This window comes from Hoplias malabaricus, chromosome 1 (genome assembly GCF_029633855.1).
Source record: "Hoplias malabaricus isolate fHopMal1 chromosome 1, fHopMal1.hap1, whole genome shotgun sequence".
Classification (NCBI taxonomy): domain Eukaryota; kingdom Metazoa; phylum Chordata; class Actinopteri; order Characiformes; family Erythrinidae; genus Hoplias; species Hoplias malabaricus.
The window spans coordinates 50,290,261-50,311,328 of record NC_089800.1 but is presented as its reverse complement, the minus strand read 5'-3'; the positions used below and the strand labels follow the sequence as shown (position 1 = coordinate 50,311,328).

General features: G+C 38.3%; 3 protein-coding genes across 3 annotated transcripts in view; 1 reads left to right on the top strand and 2 right to left on the bottom strand.

Annotated features, from left to right (window-relative positions):
- Positions 1–1,860: 1,860 nt before the first annotated feature.
- On the bottom strand, positions 1,861–9,791 carry LOC136692483 (TRPM8 channel-associated factor homolog). The gene is made up of 8 exons (XM_066665927.1): positions 9,767–9,791; positions 7,174–7,854; positions 5,980–6,977; positions 5,412–5,506; positions 5,115–5,328; positions 3,743–3,982; positions 2,884–3,221; positions 1,861–2,513 (listed from the first exon to the last, which is right to left on the bottom strand). Exons 2-8 carry the CDS (start codon positions 7,788–7,790, stop codon positions 2,268–2,270), a joined length of 2,748 nt encoding a protein of 915 aa, XP_066522024.1. The 5' UTR covers positions 7,791–7,854; positions 9,767–9,791; the 3' UTR covers positions 1,861–2,267.
- Positions 8,670–21,068, top strand: part of bach1a (BTB and CNC homology 1, basic leucine zipper transcription factor 1 a) — a 50,795-nt gene continuing 38,396 nt past the window's right edge. The window contains exon 1 of the mRNA XM_066666033.1: positions 8,670–8,779. Within this exon, the coding sequence (XP_066522130.1) occupies positions 8,684–8,779 (96 nt within the window). The 5' untranslated portion in view covers positions 8,670–8,683. The remainder of the gene's footprint in view (positions 8,780–21,068) is intronic.
- On the bottom strand, positions 12,932–20,344 carry LOC136710772 (TRPM8 channel-associated factor homolog). Its single transcript, XM_066686588.1, has 7 exons — positions 19,722–20,344; positions 18,562–19,559; positions 17,778–17,872; positions 17,477–17,690; positions 16,905–17,144; positions 16,084–16,421; positions 12,932–13,810 (listed from the first exon to the last, which is right to left on the bottom strand). Exons 1-7 carry the CDS (start codon positions 20,336–20,338, stop codon positions 13,565–13,567), a joined length of 2,748 nt encoding a protein of 915 aa, XP_066542685.1. The 5' UTR covers positions 20,339–20,344; the 3' UTR covers positions 12,932–13,564.

The window sequence follows — 21,068 nt, the reverse complement described above, 5'->3', positions numbered from 1 at the left end:
AGAATCAAGTCTTCCTTTCAAAGCTTTGAAATTTTGACATAATATATATTAATAAATAATATATTTACACAATGTCCCTCACCCAGATGTTACTCTCCAGAACGTCATTAAACTCTTAAATAAGTGCGGAGGTCAGGAAAATGATCATAGTTTTCAGAGAGCTGTATGAGCATCCCACATGTACGCCCAATAGACCTCCTTGTGAAACTGGTCTGAACAATGAACTCCACCCCAGTGACATCTAACCCAACTAGAACCTGTGCAGAACCGCAAAAATCTTCCAAGCTTTTCTTCATCAAGTTCTCTGATGTAACTTTTCAAGTGCATGGCAACCTCTTCTTGTTTTGATGTCATATTTTTGTAAACTTTAACATTCCTGACACTTTTTTTTTTTTTGCCATTGGTTTCAGGTCATGATACATTTTGGTCAGATCGTCATGACTAAGAGTCACCTGTAGCAATATTGCCTCCTTCCAGTAATCAGTGACAAATATTATGTTTTGCACAAGCTCCTTGTGAGATATCTCATCAAGAATTCCTGGTAAATTAACAGCAGTGACACTCCTCCTGCATTCAAGATTGTTAAGAATTTCCAAAAGGTCATCAACTTCCACAGAAGTGAAGTCATTTAACGTTTGACACAGGATAACGCGCTCTTCCTACATTTTGGCAAAACATAGGTTTTAAATTTTAAATTTTAGAATAAGGAGGCTTGTGTTTTATTATCTGAATCTTATATATTTTTCAATGCAGTGGCCCTAAAACTCACCGTACAAGTCAGAAAACAGCATTTCCACAGTTAAACAAAACACTCCAGAATCAATATTCACTTGCAAATGTCCATAGACACCAAACGACAAACAAAAACCACAGCAACACCAAGGGTACAAATTACACAAAATATAGAAGTCCAGGGAGAAATGTGTTCAGGGGCACTCAAAAACTGGATGCAGAATTTAGCAATTCTCTGCCAGAATTAAGGCAGAGTAGCAAATGCATTAGTAAGAACTCTTCAATGCTGTTTAGGTGATAAAAGCAGATGTTGATCTTTAGCTTAATATTGGAAAAAAAAGTAAATAAATACTAAGAAAAAGTAAAAACATATGCTGTGTAAATTCCCTGAATGGAAAGAAATAATACAGAAAGTGATGTTACAAGTTTAATTTAGAGCATACTATGAGGGAAGTCCCAATAAGAACTAATTTCAGCTTCACTTTTAGCACAGAGAAAGGCACACATCAATGCACACATCATGCTGTGTATATGCCCTGAATAGTAAAGGAACAACACAGAGAGCAAATGTACAATTTTAATTTACCATTTAAGGGGGAATGGGAAATTCAAATAAAAAGCTAACACCATATCAGCAGGGGAGAGGAGTCACTCAGCCAGCCATCAGAGCTCATAGAGAAGAAACGAATCGCTGCTGGACTGAAAATAGTCCAACAATACTCCAAACTGTGGACTGAGAATAGTCCAAAAGTATTCAGCCAACAGAGTCCTGTGGGCAGCATCCAGTGACCACTGATGAAGGACTAAAGAATGACGGACAAAAACTGTGCAGCAACAGAGCTACTATCTTTTCATCCACAAAATTGACGAATGGATAATGTTTAAACACTCCAACAGCTAAGACTACAGTGCTGAGACCAATCCATCACCAAATAATACTTGCACTGTGATGGTCCTGACCAGTGACGAATAGGATGAGATGAGGAAAACCACGTATACAGAGCAACAGATGGACTAATATCTGTAATGGACAGTGAGTGGAGAAAAAAGAGGTGGTCAAAATTTTGTGGTTGGCTGGTGTACATTTATTGCTTATTTTCAAAACATTTCAGATTTGAAATACACTTCTTATTTGCTTTCTGCATTTTACAATTTCTACATTTCAGATGAAGACCAGATATTTTTCTCATAATCAAGTGCATTATATCATATACCATAGCTGTTAAATTGTTGTTTAGTGTACTATTAGTACATTATTAAAAGAACAGTATAAAGAAACATACAACATATGAGGACCTTCTACACAAAATGATTACAGATACAGTTTAAAGTTTTATCTGCTCTGATTATAACACCATTTGATGAAGTTAATCTGACAGAATAACATGTAATTTCAATATAGATAAATGTAAATATATGTCCCATCCACTTGAAAGATTTTTGTGCATATTCCACAACTTCTCTAAAAATCAACCACATAATAATAATAAAAAAGAACAACAACATCCAGAAGTGCTTTCCTCAGTGCTTATACACTAATGGTCATACTGGGCCATTGGATGATCACGCCACTCAGGCAGACTGTGCAACTTCTCTTCAGTGCTGGGCTGAATGGGCCAACCCCAGGCTTTGAAAAACGGTGCCAGGTTCCTGTTCACCACTTTGGAGAATGTTTCCGCGTACAGGTTCATCTTGCCGTCGTTATCCCCTGGTACTTTATTTATGTTGTGGTAAGCAGCAAATACTTTCTTGAAGGCATCCCAGCCAAACTTCTCTTGCAACTTGAAAGAAAACAAGGTCACAATAAGATTGAAGCCATGGTTTTACAGATGTCGTGAGGTAAAATTTTAGTGGTAAGGCAACAACGAATTTTACATTTACCTGTGATTTATCTTGATGACCATTACATATAAAAACTGAGATGTGTGGTTCATGACTGGTTGCAGAAATAATGTATATTATATGATGAATCAGTGTTTTCAACCCTGGTGCTGGAGGCACCCTGCCCTGCTGTTGTTCCTCCTTACTCTGGATTTAGCTGAACGTGAAAAGCTTAAGCACACTTAGCTCCATCCCTCCATATACATATCTAAATTCTGAACTTCAAATTAGTGATATGAACTAGCAATCAGAAAGTGTGTATTCACGTACCTGCATATAAGTCTCTAGTGCTGTCCACACACTCCATTGTTCCAGCTGCCTGCCTCCCTTGATGTAATCCTGAAGTCTGCTCTTCCGTTCTTCTGCCGTCATGCTCCCATGAGCTTTAGCTCTGTTTATTTTCAGCACTTCCTCATGTACATAGACGGACCATAGGTTACAGGTACTCTGAGTGGTGTGTGGGGGGAACTCCCAGACTGAGCGCTGCTGGTTGTGGCCTAATTCATGGATGGGGCCCCAAAAGTCAGACTTATGTACTGACTCTGTATTTAGTAAGTCTGGACCAGAGGTAGACTGCATCATGATGGGGTAGCCTGAATGCATGAAGCCTGTAAGAAAACAAAATCAATATCTCAAACAGTGGGAGTAGTTAACTGGACAAGTAATTAACTGAATAATAAGAAGAATGAAGGAGAGGAAGAAGAAGAAGAAGAAGAAGAAGAAGAAGAAGAAGAAACGTCCTGAAAAATAACAATAAATGGCGCACTTCAAACATCGCACAACCATAATTTGTCTTTAAGTTGTAACGGAAGTACACCTGCTATACATTACAGAAATAAACCAGTGCCACTTTTAATGGCTATTGAAAACTCTATACACATGTAATATATACAAATGAATGTTTTATTTATAAAGAAACAGGCCAAAAAATCTTGTAGAAATATCTACATTAAATATGTTATATGGCATTCATTAAAAATGTGTAATTAGGCAGTATAAGCTGTTAGTAAATACACTAGCTATTAATTGCATGATCTCTATAATTGGTCTAAATCTGTCCATCCATTATACATACAGTCCTGTGTTGTCATATTGCCCTGTCACTAAGTAAACTGCATATAGTACAAACCATTAGAGATCTGAACGTCTGCCACAAAGCGTTCCTTGCGTGGAAACTTGGCAGGTTTTGCAGCCAAGTCAGCTATGCTCCTCATGATGGAATCCCACAGAGCTGCCACTTTGTCTGGACGATCCAGCTTCCGTATCGTCTCAGAGTGTAAGCTGATGATGAGATTCTCAAACTCCAGCTCTGCCCACGGTGCAGGTGCCTTACGGATTTCATTCACCCAGCTTTGTACACTGGTCACTCCTAAAGGTCAAAAAGGGGTAATGAGTTCTTATCACATTCAGTCATCCGGATCTAACACCCTGTGTCTACCGTATTTCCACCTAAAATATATACGCTAGCACTGTAACATATTGCAGTGATAAAATATTCAGTAATTTAATTGTTTTTAAATAAGTTACTGATGGAGCTAATATTTAAAATGCGTTATGTCAGATATGCTGTAACTTTTGTAACCATAGCTCCACTTAATTATTGTGTGCTAATCTCAACTGCAATATCATTACAATGTGTGTGTCTGATCATGCTGGGGTCAATCTGGAGGTGATTTCAAATTATATATAAAATGAAATACACCCATTTATATATGTGTGTATTAAAACAAAAGATATGCATTAACAATGTATGAGCATTAAAACTATGTATATACAAGAAAAAACCCTCTCGTATAAAAAAAAAAATCATACACATAAAAAAAAACTAGATGCAAGTTCAGAAACAGAATACAAGTTCAGGAAACAACTGCAAATCCATTCACAATACAACTGAAGTTTTCTGGAGGATGCTGAAAGCTGCTGTACTCCTAAAGCACTACTGTTGACTGGATTTGCAGTTTTTTTCCGAACTTGCATCGTGTTTCTGAACTTGCAGCTTCTGAACTTGTTCACTTCCCTGCAGCTTTCATGAAAGGTTTTCTGGAACTTAATCCATTGCAAATAATTACTTATTTGTATTGAGTGGCTGGTCAAAAGATTGATATTTGGTTAGGCATCAAGCCACTTGCTCCAGCCAACCATATCTTTTTAACAAACTAGTACATTACAATATAAACTAGGGTTCAGGGAGTGATATTTTAATTAGACTGTTTAAGAATTTCAACATCAATGCCTCTTTTTCACCATCATAGGTCAACAAGGGATCTCCAGGCATTCCAGTCCTTGGCTCTCCTTACCAGGTCTAAGACGTCTTGATCTTCTCTTAGCATTTCTTTAGCTACATTTGTTTTACGGTATGGGGTAGTTAACCCCACCATGTTCAACTGGTTTAAAAATGTACATTTACATTATGCAAATCAGGTAAAATATGTATCATAACAGACTGTTACATTATCATAGTATGTGCTGATATTCATAAAGTACACATTAAGTGAATTTACCAGACTTGTAGTATGGTGCTCTTACAGCGGTCTGAATTACAATCTCCACCCCATCCACTTTGCTGTTGCGTGGAGCTACGAAGTATATGAGTCCTCCCCAAAGATTCCAAACCTGTGTCTTTTCTTTATCTACAGCAAAGCGTTTATGCACCACAGGAGCCCGCTTCAGGACATCAGCACGTCCTAAGTGATCTGTCTGACAGCCAATCTGCAGCTATGGACATATAATCAGATTTGTATGTTACATTGTAAACAATATATTTTTGATACATATGTAATGTCTATGTAGGGTTTTACCATCCAGCCTTTGCCCATGATCTCTGCAGGTACTGTAACATATGTTCTCATTCCAGGTGAAAGGTACAGACCTGTGCTAATCCATTCTTCACGATCTGCAAAAATAAGGATTCTATTTTTGTGGGTTTTTGTAGTAAATGTTAGGCATGTACAGTTATCAAGATTTTGTTCCCAACACAAGTTCTGTAAAAGGCCATTTTTAATCAGATTTTGCTGTGGTATGATGTACCACACAGTATGCTACCCCCATAACATACTCATTATGATTTAATGATTTCTGAGGAGCACTAAGCACTATATATATATATCACATTCTTAACCGATAGAATGTACTGACAATGTGCTTATGTACTTGATGTGTTCAATTTAGCCACAGAGATTTTAACGAAAGCAAAACAAATCTCCCCAAAAATTAGTGATTTGCCGATTTGGCTGTGAATACTACCAAATGGAATTGCCTAAAAGTATTGTTTGCCTAAATGCATGATGCATTTGCTAGTAAACACACCATAAATAAACTTCACAAAGCACATTTAATTTTCAAAAACTATGAAAAATGAATATCTACCAGATGTGTTTGCACTGATGCGAACTCTGGTGTTGGACACTGATCGGAGGTCGGGTATATCTTTGATGATGTATGGCAAAAGTGCATCGGGGTCCTGGCAAACCTTGTAAAGAACAGTCCCAAAATGAAGCAGAAGTTTGTCTTTGACACTTTTAATAGGATTGCTTGGAGAAACCTGAGGAACTCCTGCTTCTTTCACCATGTCTGTGATGACTGTCACCACTGAGGTGTAGGAGGCACTGTCATAAGCCTGCATTCTGAGATAATTTTCACAGTCATTTCTGAGCTTATCCATACACTCATAGTCATGCTTCGTCAGCTTCTGACCCTGAGTCACATGGCCAGCAAAGCGCTGAAGCAAGTCTCTGAAGTGGTATGCCTGTGAGGTGGTCCCCTGTTCCGTCTCCTGTTGAGCCTTGTACACACCAGAATCCAAGGTGTTACCCAAAATGCACAGACCCATCTTATTCAGGATACGATTTCCTGGGCAATCTGTCATCACATTGCGGTTAGGATTGCTCTGAGCCCAGTACCAAGCATGACCTCCGATCAATAGACCACCACCTTCAGCAACAAACTCCTGGATCTCCTGACGTTGATCATCTTTGTAGGAATCGCAGACAAACACACTTAGGTCTTTCCTTAAACCTGTGAACTGACAATTCAACCCTGACCTGCTCAGAACACTATGGGCCTCTCTAAGGTTGGGAGAGATGCCAATAATTCCCTTGCGCCCTTCATCGAGCCAACGGATTGCATTGATCATGAAAGTGGATAGTGGTTCATGACCTATGTAGGTTTCATGAGTGATCACAATGATTCTTCCCTGTCCAAAGTAGGCCCCGGCAATGAATGCTCTTCCACCAGAGGTGAGCCCAATAGGAAATGCTAAAGGTCCATGTGCCATCACTTCAGATGGTATGGCTGAACCCCGAATGTCAAACTCAGGAACATCTTTTAGAAGGAACTTTAGGTCACTTTTGAAGTCCTTGCCTATCCTGAGAATAAAGAAATAGGAAACTGAGTTACAATGAGGGTTCATGTTTGTATGTGTGTTAAATAATATAATTTAATCTAATGTGAATATATGCACAGTAAGTGTTAAATATCAAAACAAGTGTGTCTATGACAATCTCCTTGCAGAATGTTAAAATAAGCTCCAGATAATGACAAGAATAGGAACACATTACTTACGACAGTGCTAGCCAGCTAGAGGGAATCTGCTTGGGAACAAGGAACTTGCCAGTTTTACCATAATGTTCAGAGATGTAGATTCCTGCCACACTGCACACCTTATTCCCAGGGAAGCTCAGTAATGCATTCTCATCTGGGTGTGTTGCAGCCCAGTGCCAGGACTGTCCAGCGATCAGCAAGCCTCCTCCAGCTTTGAGAAAGGCCACTAGGTCTTTAGAGACCGCATCTATGCTGTAAGCATCTGAGACGTAAACTGCAAAACCTTTCTGGAAGTCATCCACCTTGGTTTTCAAAGAGGAACTGCGCAGGCTATTGGCTAGTGATTGAAGATTCTTCTGAATGCCTACTGTGGTGCTTTCACTACGTGAAGGCATGAGCCAAGACAAAGCATTCTCTACCAGGGCTGGGAATTGTGTCAAATACACCTCATGTCCCAGTACCACTATGCGTCCCTGGCCATAGCGGGATGCAGCCATTAGAACCTGACCCTTTGGATTCATAGAGAGTGGGAAGGCGTGGTCACCACTTAACACAAGGGGACTTGGCAATGCTCTGCCTTGGAAATCAAGCTCCTTAAGCCCACGCAAAAGAGTGCTGTAGTCCATCTGCTGTTCCATTGTGATTCTGGTATCTGGCTGGTCTTTGGTCTTTCAAAGTAGTGGCACTTCAGGTGGAGCAGCACTGCAAAAATGAGCAGATAAAAATATTTTAAAAAGGGAATCTTTTATATGTTAATAATAAGGATCTATATATTTAATTATAGGAAGAAAACGTTACAAAATTGAAGACTGAAAATGTATTTAAAAATGGTTATGAGATACAGGCAATGAACTTTTATTATTATTTAATATTCCTGCATGCATTTAATATATCATTATATATTATAATGTTTCCACTGTAGAGATATCTGATTAATATTACACTTGTGATGACTAAAGAGTCAGAATAACAGCAGTAACGACCCTGTCCAGTGTCACTCTACATTCTCAGTAAATAGGCAGCTAATTTAGAGGTAAGCTATATATTACTAATTGCACACATATTACACCACATTTTAGCATGCTTTTGTATGGATACACCTCTCTATTTACAGCACAGAGAATATGTGTAGCTTAGGTCACATGAGCAAAGAAGGGCCACAGTATTCAGATTTCCTTATATGGCTCTTATCTTCTAACTTATTCTACCACACCTTCAAACAGAAAGAGGAAGTTCCAGTTTTAACAATTTGTGAAATGTTACCGAAGAAAATATACAGCAAGTCACTTACTGTACCATTAAATCTGTCTGTTTTTTCTGTCTTTTTTTTTTTTTTTTAAACACTGGACATCCTGCGGCCACATGTATGGCCTCTCATGGAAAAGGAATATCTTTGCTAGATTGCAACAGTTCCTAGGCCTGCCTGGTCACCAGATTTATTGCCAATCTAACACTTATGGGACCAGTTGGAATGCCAGCTTCAGCAACCTCCAAGTATGCAGGATCTACAGGCTGCAACGTCAGTGGGCAAATGTGCCACGGGATGCTACACAGAACCTGTCTGTCTCCATGCCCGACTTTATTACATGCTGTATCCAGGTTGGAGAAGGCCCAACAGGGTAATAAGGTAATCATTTACATATATCACCATTCCTTTCATAGATTAAAGTTTCATTCAGTTCCCACTTCTTGGTGCCATTTCTTCCTTTTTCTTTTTTTTTATTTAATTTATTTATGATTTGCTAGAATTGAAAACATGACGTGTGATGCAGTAATATTTAATATATGAACATTATTTATTCAAGCACATAGAATCTCTTAGAGGATTAATACAAACATTTAGTAATACTGCAGATTAGTTTAGAAAATACACAGAAAAGTTAGACAATGGGAAGTTCAGAAAGTTCACAAAAAAGATGTTTACTTCATGTTCAGAATATGTGTTGTTTACCAGGGCATACAAATAAAGGTCTATTCTTTACAATTTCACAAGGTAAAACTATTTGTGCAAACTATTTAAAAATAATGTATAATGTGGTAATGTAGTATGCAACACTTTATGACACCTTTATCTCTACTAAATTAGTACGAGGATAATCTCTTTTTATATATATACACATATCTATGTATTTATTTATTTATTTTAAATCCATCCCTTATTTACTGTAGAACTGCTAGTAGGGCGCCACATTATCAGACACATCTGGAGCAGTGATCTAATAGTGACACATATGGCATGAAAAGTCTGTCAATCACTGAATAAAAACTGTTCACTTAAGGTATAGTGTCTCTAATATTGTGTTTTCTCACCCATAACGGTTATGGTGTTGTTTCCTGTTAGTCACATTTAAAATTCGCTGTATGTAATGTATAATTCATCAAAAATATTATATTACTAAAACTTGCCCGTCTGCGTTTTTATTCGATCTATAGCTCATCTCCCCACAGAGTACATCAGCAGACATGTTGCTACACATTAAATACAGATCAGGCAAAATGAAATCTACAGCAAGCAGTAAGAGCAGACAGCGCCTACAGCTCCTGTGTAGAGAGAGAATTCCTGGTGCAGTGTGCCATGTAACACAGAGCATGGAAATGGAAGAGTGAACTTTACCTGTATTTGAAGATCTGACCTCGTTCTAGTGACTTTCTAGGTCTCGGAACATGCTCCGAAACGCTCTTGATATACGCTAGGACACGCCCACTCGCCCACTGCGGACACGCCCACTGCGAGGCAAGAACATGATGAGTGGCTGTATTCTACTTTACATAAAAAATATTTACCAAAAAAATAATAATAAATAAATAAAATAAAAACGTCAGCATTATATTTTAGAAATGAATACAGAAGAATAGAAACTGTATCACAATTATAATACTGACCACACTCATCCTGCCAAATTATAACATAATCTCAAATTGATTACAAACAAAATAAATAAAATCTTATATTGTATATTAATTATACCTTACAGGTCCTTGTTTGTCACAGGGCAAGTCACACACTCATGTCTATGGACACTCCACCTAGTAACCTGTTTGGACTGTGGGAGGAAGGCAGAGCACTACACAGACACAGAGTGAATACACCTGACAGTCACCTGAGGCAGGGCTCAGACACTGAACCCCAGGATCCTGGAGCAGTGTGACAGTAACACTGCCTCTTGTGCCTCCAGTTTTACCCTGCTGTCGTTCTGATTGTTTGGTGTAAGGTGGGCTTGATAGTCTGTCTATTTCTCATTTTGCCGTTCTGATAATCAACTGTGCTGTAGCATTTCAGAAGAAGAGGCAGGAGTCACAGCTGTACTGATCAAGGGTGATTTTTAATAAGCCTCAAAAAGAAATAATGGAACAAGGGGAGGAGAGCAAAAGTATGCTTGGTGTATGGTGAGAGCCGGGTGGTACCACATGTGAGCACAGACAGTTCATGCTGATGGTGAACACCAACCCTACATATGCATCTGAAAACCACAAACAACTCTGAACTAATGTGGCATTTGAGTGGTGTTGGAGACTAGGAAAGCTGCACACTCTGTCAAAACTTGCAATTTCTGTGTGATAAAACTGAACATTTTGGAATGGCCTTTTAATGTGGCCAGCCTAAGGCACACCTGTGCCATAACAATCTAATTGTCTAATCAGCATCTTGGTATGCCACACCTGTGAGGCGGAGGGATTATCTCGGCAAAGGAGAAGTGCTCACTAACACAGATTAGTGAAAAAGTGAAAATTTAATGAAAAAGTCTTAAATATTTGAGGTCAGATCATGAAAAAATAGGAGCAAAAACAAAAGTGTTGCATTTATATATTTGTTCAGTATAAATAGAACACTTTATTCATCCCAGAAAAAATTATGACAGCAGCAAAAGTACAGTCAAAAAACAGGACATAGCAATATATTACAATAGGAATAAAAATTAGAGAGAAAATATATCTCTATAAAGTATATAAAGTAAACTATAACAAAGTGTGCTGTGCAGTAGGTCTACGGCATTGTAACATGGATGTTACTAAAATAAAGTGGCAGTGCATGAATAGTTGTCAATTACAGAAAAGTATATATATATATATATATATATAGTCCAGCAGGTACCATAATAGCATTCACAGAATGTGCAAAAAAGATACTCTGTCATATTCAGGCAATGTGAGGAGAGCTGTACAGTGAGATGGCAGTTGAGATGTCTTGTGAATGTAAGCAAACTCAAGGTTGTTCCTCCAGAAGAGACAGATGTTTGCAGACAAGATTTTACGCAAAAGAGCCAGTACACTCTGTGATGTTCTCATGAATGAAAATGGCTGCTATGCTCCTGTAGATTCATACCAAGCAGCAGAACTTTGTCATGATCTTTAGAAATTATTAAATCTTTATCACCAGTCCCTGCCGTGCATTTTAATACAATGTCCATTACCCAGGTGTTCCTCTCCAGAATGTCATTAAACTCAGTGCGGAGGTCAGGAAAATTATCATAGTTCTTAGAGAGAAGTATGAGCATCCCACATGTGAACCTGATCTGAACCATGAACTCCACCCCAGTGACATCTAACCCAACTAGAACCTGTGCAGAACCGCAAAAATCTTCCAAGCTTTTCTTCATCAAGTTCTCTGATGTACCTTTTCAAGTGCATAGCAACCTCTTCTTGTTTTGATGTCATATTTTTGTAAACTTTAACATTCCTGACACTTTTTTGCCATTGGTTTCAGGTCATGGTACATCTTGGTCAACTCATCATGACTAAGAGTCATCTGTAGCAATATTGCCTCCTTGCAGTAATCAATGACAGATATGCTTCTTATGTGATATCTCATCATAATTCCATGTAAATTAACAGCAGTGACAATTCTCCTGCATTCAAGATTGTTAATACTTTCCAAAAGGTCATCAACTTTGACAGAAATTAAGTCATTTAAATGTTTCTGGCAACTGACAAATCATAGGAAGTGTGCTTTCAGATCACTGCAGACAGACCCCCCCTCCCAAAAAAAAAAGTTTATATATAAACTTAAGGTTTTAAATGTTCTATTTTAAAATAAGAAGGCTTGTGCTTCATTATCTGATTCTTATTTTTATTTTCAATGCAGTGGCCCTAAAACTTTGAATTTCCTGTTCCATTTTAAATAGTGCTACAGTACATTGTTTTAACACTGAAAAAAGTAAATAAAGTAAGTAAAAAGTGCTGTGTAAATGCCCTGAATGAAAAGAAATAATACAGAGAGTGACGGTACAAGTTTAATTTAGAGCATACTTTAATGGAATAAGCTCCAGTAAGAACTAATTTCACAGAGAAAGGCACATATCAATAACATGCTGTGCCCTGAATGGTAAAGGAACAACACAGAGAGCAAATGTACAATTTTAATTTACCATTTAAGGTGGAAAGGGAAATTCAAATAAAAGCTAACTTCATGTGTGTGCACTAAATCTGTGTAACTGCAACAAAATTTATGGTGGAATGTGGAATCATAATTTCTACCACTCCACCAAATGACATACAGCAGAAAGTGAAGCAGGAATTTTCCTGACGATGACATGAAAGTGCACCAGGGAAAGCAGGTTTTCCCAGCCCACCATCACACCACATCAGCAGGGGAGAGGAGTCACTCAGCCAGCCAACAGTGCTCATAGAGAAAAAACGAATCACTGCTGGACTTAAAATAGTCCAACAATACTCCAAACTGTGGACTGAGAATAGTACAAAAGTATTCAGCCAACAGCGTCCTATCTTTTCACCTACAAAGTGGATGAATGGATAATGTTTAAACACTTCAAAAGCTAAAGCTACAGTGCTGAGACCAATCCATCGCCAAATAATACTTGCACTGTGATGGTCCTGACCAGTGACGAATAGGATGAGATGAGGAAAACCACGTATACAGAGCAACAGATGGACTAATATCTGTAATGGACAGTGAGTGGAGAAAAAAAGAGGTGGTCAAAATTTTGTGGTTGGCTGGTGTACATTTATTGCTTATTTTCAAAACATTTCAGATTTGAAATACTCTTCTTATTTGCTTTCTGCATTTTACAATTACTACATTTCAGATGAAGTCCAGATATTTTTCTCATAATCAAGTGCATTATATCATATACCATAGCTGTTACTTTGTTGGTCAGTGTACTATTAATACATTATTAAAAGAACAGTATAAAGAAACGTACAATATATGAGGACCTTCTACACAAAATGATTACAGATTACAGTTTAAAGTTTTATCTGCTCTGATTATAACACCATTTGATATAGTTAATCTGACAGAATAACATTTAATTTCAGTATAGATAAATGTAAATATATGTCCCATCCAAGATTTTTGTGCATATTCCACAACTTCTCTAAAAACCAACCGAATAATAATAATAAAAAAGCACAAGTAACTTCCAGAAGCGATACACTACATACACTAGATACACTAATGGTCATACTGGGCCATTGGATGATCACGCCACTCAGGCAGACTGTGCAGCTTCTCTTCAGTGCTGGGCTGAATGGGCCAACCCCAGGCTTTGAAAAACGGTGCCAGGTTCCTGTTCACCACTTTGGAGAATGTTTCCGCGTAAAGGTTCATCTTGCCGTCGTTATCCCCTGGTACTTTATTTATGTTGTGGTAAGCAGCAAATACTTTCTTGAACGCATCCCAGCCAAACCTCTCTTGCAACTTGAAGGAAAACAAGGTCACAATAAGATAGAAGCCATGGTTTTACAGATGTCATGAGGTAAAATTTTAGTAATAATTTTAAAATAATTTTACATTGACCTGTGATTTTTCTTGATCACCATTACAAATAAAAACTGAGAAATCATTTGTGGTTCATGACTGGTTGCAGAAATAATGTATATTATATGATGAATCAGTATTTTTCAACCCTGGTGCTGGAGGCACCCTGCCCTGCTGTTGTTCCTCCTTACACTGGATTTAGCTGAACGTGAAAAGCTTAACCCTCTTTCCAACTATATATAGGATGAAACGATATATATATTTATATTCTTGTGAGAGAAGCGTAAACAACAACCGGCACATTTTTGAGGCACAAGCTTTTTTGTTCCGCCCATAGACGCGTTCTGCCATTCATATGTTAACACTATGGTAATTCGGCAGCTGCTAGTGGAGGATCATTGGCTGATAATTTGCATGAAAACGCCCATTCGCTTGTTACAAACACAGAGCACATGTCGCGGAATTGTTTTCGTGGAGCTTCGTCATGTCGCACTCACGGAAGCTGCGGAGGAGAGCTTTGTTCTGGAAAACGAAGAGGATTTCGTCTAATCTGACGAAAGCAGGGAGGACAGTGACGAAGAAAGATTTATTTTGAGATGCGGATTGATCCGAAAGAGGATTTTTGTGATAGGTAAGTGAAATATTTCCTTTCAAATGAAACAAACCCACGCTTCGCGCTTACTGTGTACACTCCGCGAATTCCGGGTAAATTAAAATAAAGAATAAATTAAATAAGTATTACTTTGTATATGAAAGCATAAATTAATGTAAAAAAACCTGCTGTTGTGTAAACGGGACATTCAAGTGTAGCCTGTTGCTAATCTGAGTGCATGCTGAGAGTGCTAAATGGCTGTATATGTTTAGCCTAGTGTGGTAATGTCATGTGTAAATGGCCTGTGTGAATGTAATAGTCATCCTATGTAGCTTGTTATGCTATGTACTGCTATACATAGGTCATATGTAAGTACTGTATTTGAAATACAAGTAATTATTAGTTGTAGTGACTGTTGGCATGTATAGCTAATCTTTGTAACTGCTCAGAAGCTCACATTTCTTATTATTTTTCTTTCAGAAATGTGGAAAATACTCCACCTCCAAGCAAAGACAACGGCGTCAACCAAGTCTGCAACCACCAACGTGTAAACACATGGTCATTCCACTTCTGCTCTGTAAGTTTAGCATTTTGCATTACACAACTCAGCACAAAACTTTGAAGTGGTACAGAAAACTGTTTCTTCACTTCTTGGACATTGCTGCTACCAATGCCTACATTCAACAACTTATGCAACAGGACAGCCTGACCCACAAGGCCTTGTTGAACAGCTGTGTGGTATGCAAAAACCCCATGGAAGTGTGAACAGTGTGATGTCTACATTTGCATGCATCCAGACAGAAACTGTTTTAGAGACTGGCATCTTTTGTTGAACTGACTCAAATATATATACACACACAAGGATATACAGTATGACTATCTTTAGTATATTATCACTATCTTTACATGTGAACACATTTTCCATTTATTTTAATTCATGCCAGTTATTTATTTTTTTGTTTTTATTGCTTGTTTAGTTCTCTTTTTTTAAATAAACTGTGATAAACTCTGCCTCTGGTCTCTTCTCTTTTGACAGCTGTGGCGGTGACAGCTAATGGGCCATTAGGCAGTGGGGTGGGGACCTCGCACCTCGGTTTTCGCACCTATCTTCATACATATGCAATGTAGGAGCCAGTGACTGAGAAAAACAGAGTGTCACCTCACATTTGTTATGTCCTAAGTATAAAATTACATACAATTTATGAAAAGTAGAATCAGCAGTGTGTTCCCAAGACCCGTGTTCACAAAGTTTTGACCTCAAAGGTCCCGGTGAGAAATGTTTAGAATGTGTTTTTTCACAGTATATCAGCACTTCTGAAAACAGGTTTTTGGAAAGTCTAAGTTTAGAGTAAATTTAATCAAAATATAGATGTATGACACTCTTACTGATTCAACATTGTTGTTGCAGAGATAGTTCTGAAAAATGCATGTGTAACACTTTGAGAAAAAATAATTTCAGATGCGTACAATTTGTAAAACAATCAAGGCATGTCAGACTACACCAGAGTGTCAGAAAACCCCTCAGACTCCAGGGGGACTCCATCCCTCCATATACATATCTACATTCTGAACTTCAAATCAGTGATATAAACTAGCAATCAGAAAGTGTGTATTTACGTACCTGCATATAAGTCTCTAGCGCTGTCCACACACTCCATTGTTCCAGCTGCCTGCCTCCCTTGATGTAATCCTGAAGTCTGCTCTTCCGTTCTTCTGCCGTCATGCTCCCATGAGCTTTAGCTCTGTTTATTTTCAGCACTTCCTCATGTACATAGATGGACCATAGATTACAGGTGCACTCAGTGGTGTGTGGGGGGAACTCCCAGACTGAGCGCTGCTGGTTGTGGCCTAATTCATGGATGGGGCCCCAAAAATCAGACTTATGTACTGACTCTGTATTTAGTAAGTCTGGACCAGAGGTAGACTGCATCATGATGGGGTAGCCTGCATGCATGAAGCCTGTAAGAAAAAAAAATCAATATCTCGAAAACAGTGGGAGTAGTTAACTGGACAAATAATTAACTGAATAATAAGAAGAATGAAGAAGGAGAAGAAGAAGAAGAAGAAACTGACTTAAAAAGAACAATATATGGCGCACTTCAAACATCGCACAACCATAATTTGTCTTTAAGTTGTAACGGAAGTACACCAGCTATACATTACAGAAATAAACCAGTGCCACTTTTAATGGCTATGGAAAACTCTATACACATGTAATATATACAAATGAATGTTTTATTTATAAAGAAAAAGGCCAAAAAAACTAAATATGTTATATGGCATTCATTAAAATGTGTAATTAGGCAGTATAAGCTGTTAGTATATACACTAGCTATTAATTGCATGATCTCTTTAATTGGTCTAAATCTGTCCATCCATTATACATACAGTCCTGTGTTGTCATATTGCCCTGCCACTAAGTAAACTGCATAAATTACAAACCGTGAGAGATCTGAACATCTGCCACAAAGCGTTCCTTGCGTGGAAACTTGGCAGGTTTTGCAGCCAAGTCAGCTATGCTCCTCATGATGGAATCCCACAGAGCTGCCACTTTGTCTGGACGATCCAGTTTCCGTATCGTCTCAGAGTGTAAGCTGATGATGAGATTCTCAAACTCCAGCTCTGCCCACGGTGCAGGTGCCTTACAGATTTCATTCACCCAGCTTTGTACACTGGTCACTCCTAAAGGTCAGAAAGGGGTAATGAGTTCTTACCATATTCAGTCATCCAGATCTAACATCCTGTGTCTAAAGTTTTACACCTAAAATGTGTAAAAATGTCAGCAAATACTACAAAAATGTAGTGCTGAGTAATTAATTTGTTTTTAAATATTCAAACATTTCCTTATAACCAAGTACTAAATCACTTTATGAACTATGGTTGAAAAAGAGATTCTGGACTTGAACTGATTGAGAATAATCATATACATAGTTTATATCAGATAAAATAAATATTTTCTTTATATAAAAATAGTATGTACTGATATTCAAAAAGTACACATTAAGTGAATTTACCAGACTTGTAGTATGGTGCTCTTACAGCGGTCTGAATTACAATCTCCACCCCATCCACTTTGCTGTTGCGTGGAGCTACGAAGTATATGAGTCCTCCCCAAAGATTCCACACCTGTGTCTTCTCTTTAGCTAAAGCAAAGCATTCATGCACCACGGGAGCCCGCTTCAGGACATCAGCACGTCCTAAGTGATCTGTCTGACAGCCAATCTGCAGCTATGGACATATATGTAATCAGATTTGTATCTTACATTGTAAACAATAGGTTGTTGATACATATGTAATGTCTATGTAGGGTTTTACCATCCAGCCTTTGCCCATGATCTCTGCAGGTACTGTAACATATGTTCTCATTCCAGGTGAAAGGTACAGACCTGTGCTAATCCATTCCTCAAGATCTGCAAAAAAAAAGAATATATATATATGTTTATGTATACATGTTAGGCATGTACAGTTATCAAGAATGTGCTCCCAACACAAGATGTTCAAGTAGCCATTTTTAGTCTTGTTTTGCAGCTTCATGATATAAATATAATAGGTAATAATAATGATAATAATAATAATAATAATAATAAGACATCAGTTTTATATAGCGCTTTTCATACAACTCTACAAGGTAAGTGCATATACAAGGTAAGTGTAGTCACACTGTATGTTATAGCCATCAATTAAATTGCTTACAAAATAAACTTTTTAAACTATGTACAAAGATAAATAAAATATGACCAAAACAAAGATCATGTTCAGACAGCATCTTTCAGTGTGGCACTTTATATGATTCTTGTTATTTTAAAAAAGCTTTTGAGAATTGTTAACGTCAGAAGTAATCACCGTGTTTTGTACAATTTTGGCTAAAAGAAAGTACTGCAAATGTGTTTGTGTATTTAATTAATATGTTCAATTAAGCCACAGAGTATGACCTTCAGGTTTTCAAATGACAATCTCCCCAAAAATCAGCCATTAGACAATTTGACTCTGAAGGGTAGGACCCAGGAGGGTCCAGATTTATTACTGCTGCATTAATGGTAAATATGCCATATCTTTTAATTTTTTTTTTTTAAACAACTAAGATAAAATGAATATCTACCAGATGTGTTTGCACTGATGCGAACTCTGGTGTTGGACACTGATCGGAGGTTGGGTATATCTTTGATGATGTATGGCAGAAGTGCATCGGGGTCCTGGCAAACCTTGTAAACCTCAGCCCCCACATGAAGCAGAAGTTTGTCTTTGGCACTGTCAATAGGATTGCTTGGAGAAACCTGAGGAACTCCTGCTTCTTTCACCATGTCTGTGATGAGTGCCACCACTGAGGTGTAGGAGGCACTGTCATAAGCCTGCATTCTGAGATAATTTTCACAGTCATTTCTGAGCTTATCCATACACTCATAGTCATGCTTCGTCAGCTTCTGACCCTGAGTCACATGACCAGCAAAGCGCTGAAGCAAGTCTCTGAAGTGGTATGCCTGTGAGGTGGTCCCCTGTTCCGTCTCCTGTTGAGCTTTGTACACACCAGAATCCAAGGTGTTACCCATAATACACAGACCCATCTTATTCAGGATACGATTTCCTGGGCAATCTGTCATCACATTGCGGTTAGGATTGCTCTGAGCCCAGTACCAAGCATGACCTCCGATCAATAGACCACCACCTTCAGCAACAAATTCCTGGATCTCCTGACGTTGATCATCTTTGTAGGAATCACAGACAAACACACTTAGGTCTTTCTTTAAACCCGTGAACTGACAATTCAACCCTGACCTGCTCAGAACACTATGGGCTTCTCTAAGGTTGGGAGAGATGCCAATAATTCCCTTGCGCCCTTCATCGAGCCAACGGATTGCATTGATCATGAAAGTGGACAGTGGTTCATGACCTATGTAGGTTTCATGAGTGATCACAATGATTTTTCCCTGCCCATAGTAGGCCCCGGCAATAAATGCTCTTCCACCAGAGGTGAGCCCAATAGGAAATGCTAAAGGTCCATGTGCCATCACTTCAGATGGCATGGCTGAATCCCGAATGTCAAACTCAGGAACACCTTTTAGTAAAGATTGTAAGTCATCTTTGAAGTCTTTGCCTATCCTGGGAGTAAAGAAAAAAGGAAGTGAGTTACAAAGTGTGTTCATGTTTGTACATGCATGTGTTTTAAATACAAAACCAGCTGGATAAGTGCCTATAACTTTCCCAGTGCATACTTTTAAAATAAGCTCCAGATTAAGACAAGAATAGAAACACATTACTTACGACAGTGCTAGCCAGCTACAGGGAATCTGCTTGGGAACAAGGAACTTGCCAGTTTCCCCATAATGTTCAGAGATGTAGATTCCTGCCACACTGCACACCTTATTCCCAGGGAAGCTCAGTAATGCATTCTCATCTGGGTGTGTTGCAGCCCAGTTCCAGGACTGTCCAGCGATCAGCAAGCCTCCTCCAGCTTTGAGAAAGGCCACTAGGTCTTTAGAGACCGCATCTACGCTGTAAGCATCTGAGACGTAAACTGCAAAACCTTTCTGGAAGTCATCCACCTTGATTCTCAAAGAGGAACTGCGCAGGTTATTGGCTAGTGATTGAAGATTCTTCTGAATGCCTACTGTGGTGTTTTCACTACGTGAAGGCCTGAGCCAAGTCAAAGCATTCTCTACCAGGGCTGGGAATTGTGTCAAATACACCTCATGTCCCAGTACCACTATGCGTCCCTGGCCATAGCGGGATGCAGCCATTAGAACCTGACCCTTTTGATTCATAGAGAGTGGGAAGGCGTGGTCACCAGTTAACATAAGGGGACTTGGCACTGCTGTGCCTTGAAAATCTAGCTCCTTAAACCCACGCAAAAGAGTGCTGTAGTCTATCTGCTGTTCCATTGTGATTCTGGTATTTTCTTCAGGCAGGTTTAGTAAAACTGGCTGGTCTTGGGTCTTCCAAAGATGTATATAATGTTTAGCACAATGTTGAGGAGGTGCAGTACAGGAAAACTATAAAAACAAAACAAAATCAACCACAACAGCTATATGTTAATTTGCTGTTTTCATTAGAATCCTTAAATTGAGGCATGTTTTTGAATTATTAGGAGACAAATTTAACAAATGATAACCTGTAAAATGGTAACATAAATCAACTTGCTTTTCCAGGGCTGATTAAACAGTTCTGGACTACGCTTTCCTATCAGTAGACTATGGTTACTTGACTTTGTGTTTTTCAGTTGAGATCTACAAGTCTGCAATGATATCAGAGGAGTACTGCTGACATTTATTTAAACCTAGGGTGTCATGATTGTTCAGAAGAATTGAAAATGAATATGAAAATTAATTCAGATTCTTAATTTAAAGAAGTTTTTTTCCCCTTTTTTTTCTTTTTTTAATTCCTGTAACAAAGATTTGAAAAAATCATGTAGTAGTCTCTGGCTCTAAAAATGTTATTGAGTCTACATTTAACCTGGAACTGGAAAGTAACTAGATAGCTACTGAGACATCAGCGTACTAATATCAATGTTTTCTGCTTATTAAAAAGAGAAGAATCATGATACATTAAAACTAGATTAAATTTAGATATTAACATGGTTACCTAGCTTTTAAAGAAGTCCCCTACCCCGAG

Bases quoted from the DNA above. Each gene is read 5' to 3' on its own strand.
- LOC136692483 (XM_066665927.1), bottom strand. From the start codon at position 7,790: ATGGAACAGCAGATGGACTACAGCACTCTTTTGCGTGGGCTTAAGGAG. The intron at 5,329-5,411 runs GTAAAACCCTAC...ATATGTCCATAG, and splicing joins TCATGGGCAAAGGCTGGATG to CTGCAGATTGGCTGTCAGAC. The intron at 3,222-3,742 runs GTTTGTACTATA...GTTTTCTTACAG, and splicing joins AGACGTTCAGATCTCTAATG to GCTTCATGCATTCAGGCTAC.
- LOC136710772 (XM_066686588.1), bottom strand. From the start codon at position 20,338: ATGGAACAGCAGATAGACTACAGCACTCTTTTGCGTGGGTTTAAGGAG. The intron at 17,873-18,561 runs GTAGATATTCAT...TTTTTTTTGCAG, and splicing joins CATCAGTGCAAACACATCTG to ATCTTGAGGAATGGATTAGC. The intron at 13,811-16,083 runs GTACGTAAATAC...TTTTCCTTCAAG, and splicing joins CGCTAGAGACTTATATGCAG to TTGCAAGAGAGGTTTGGCTG.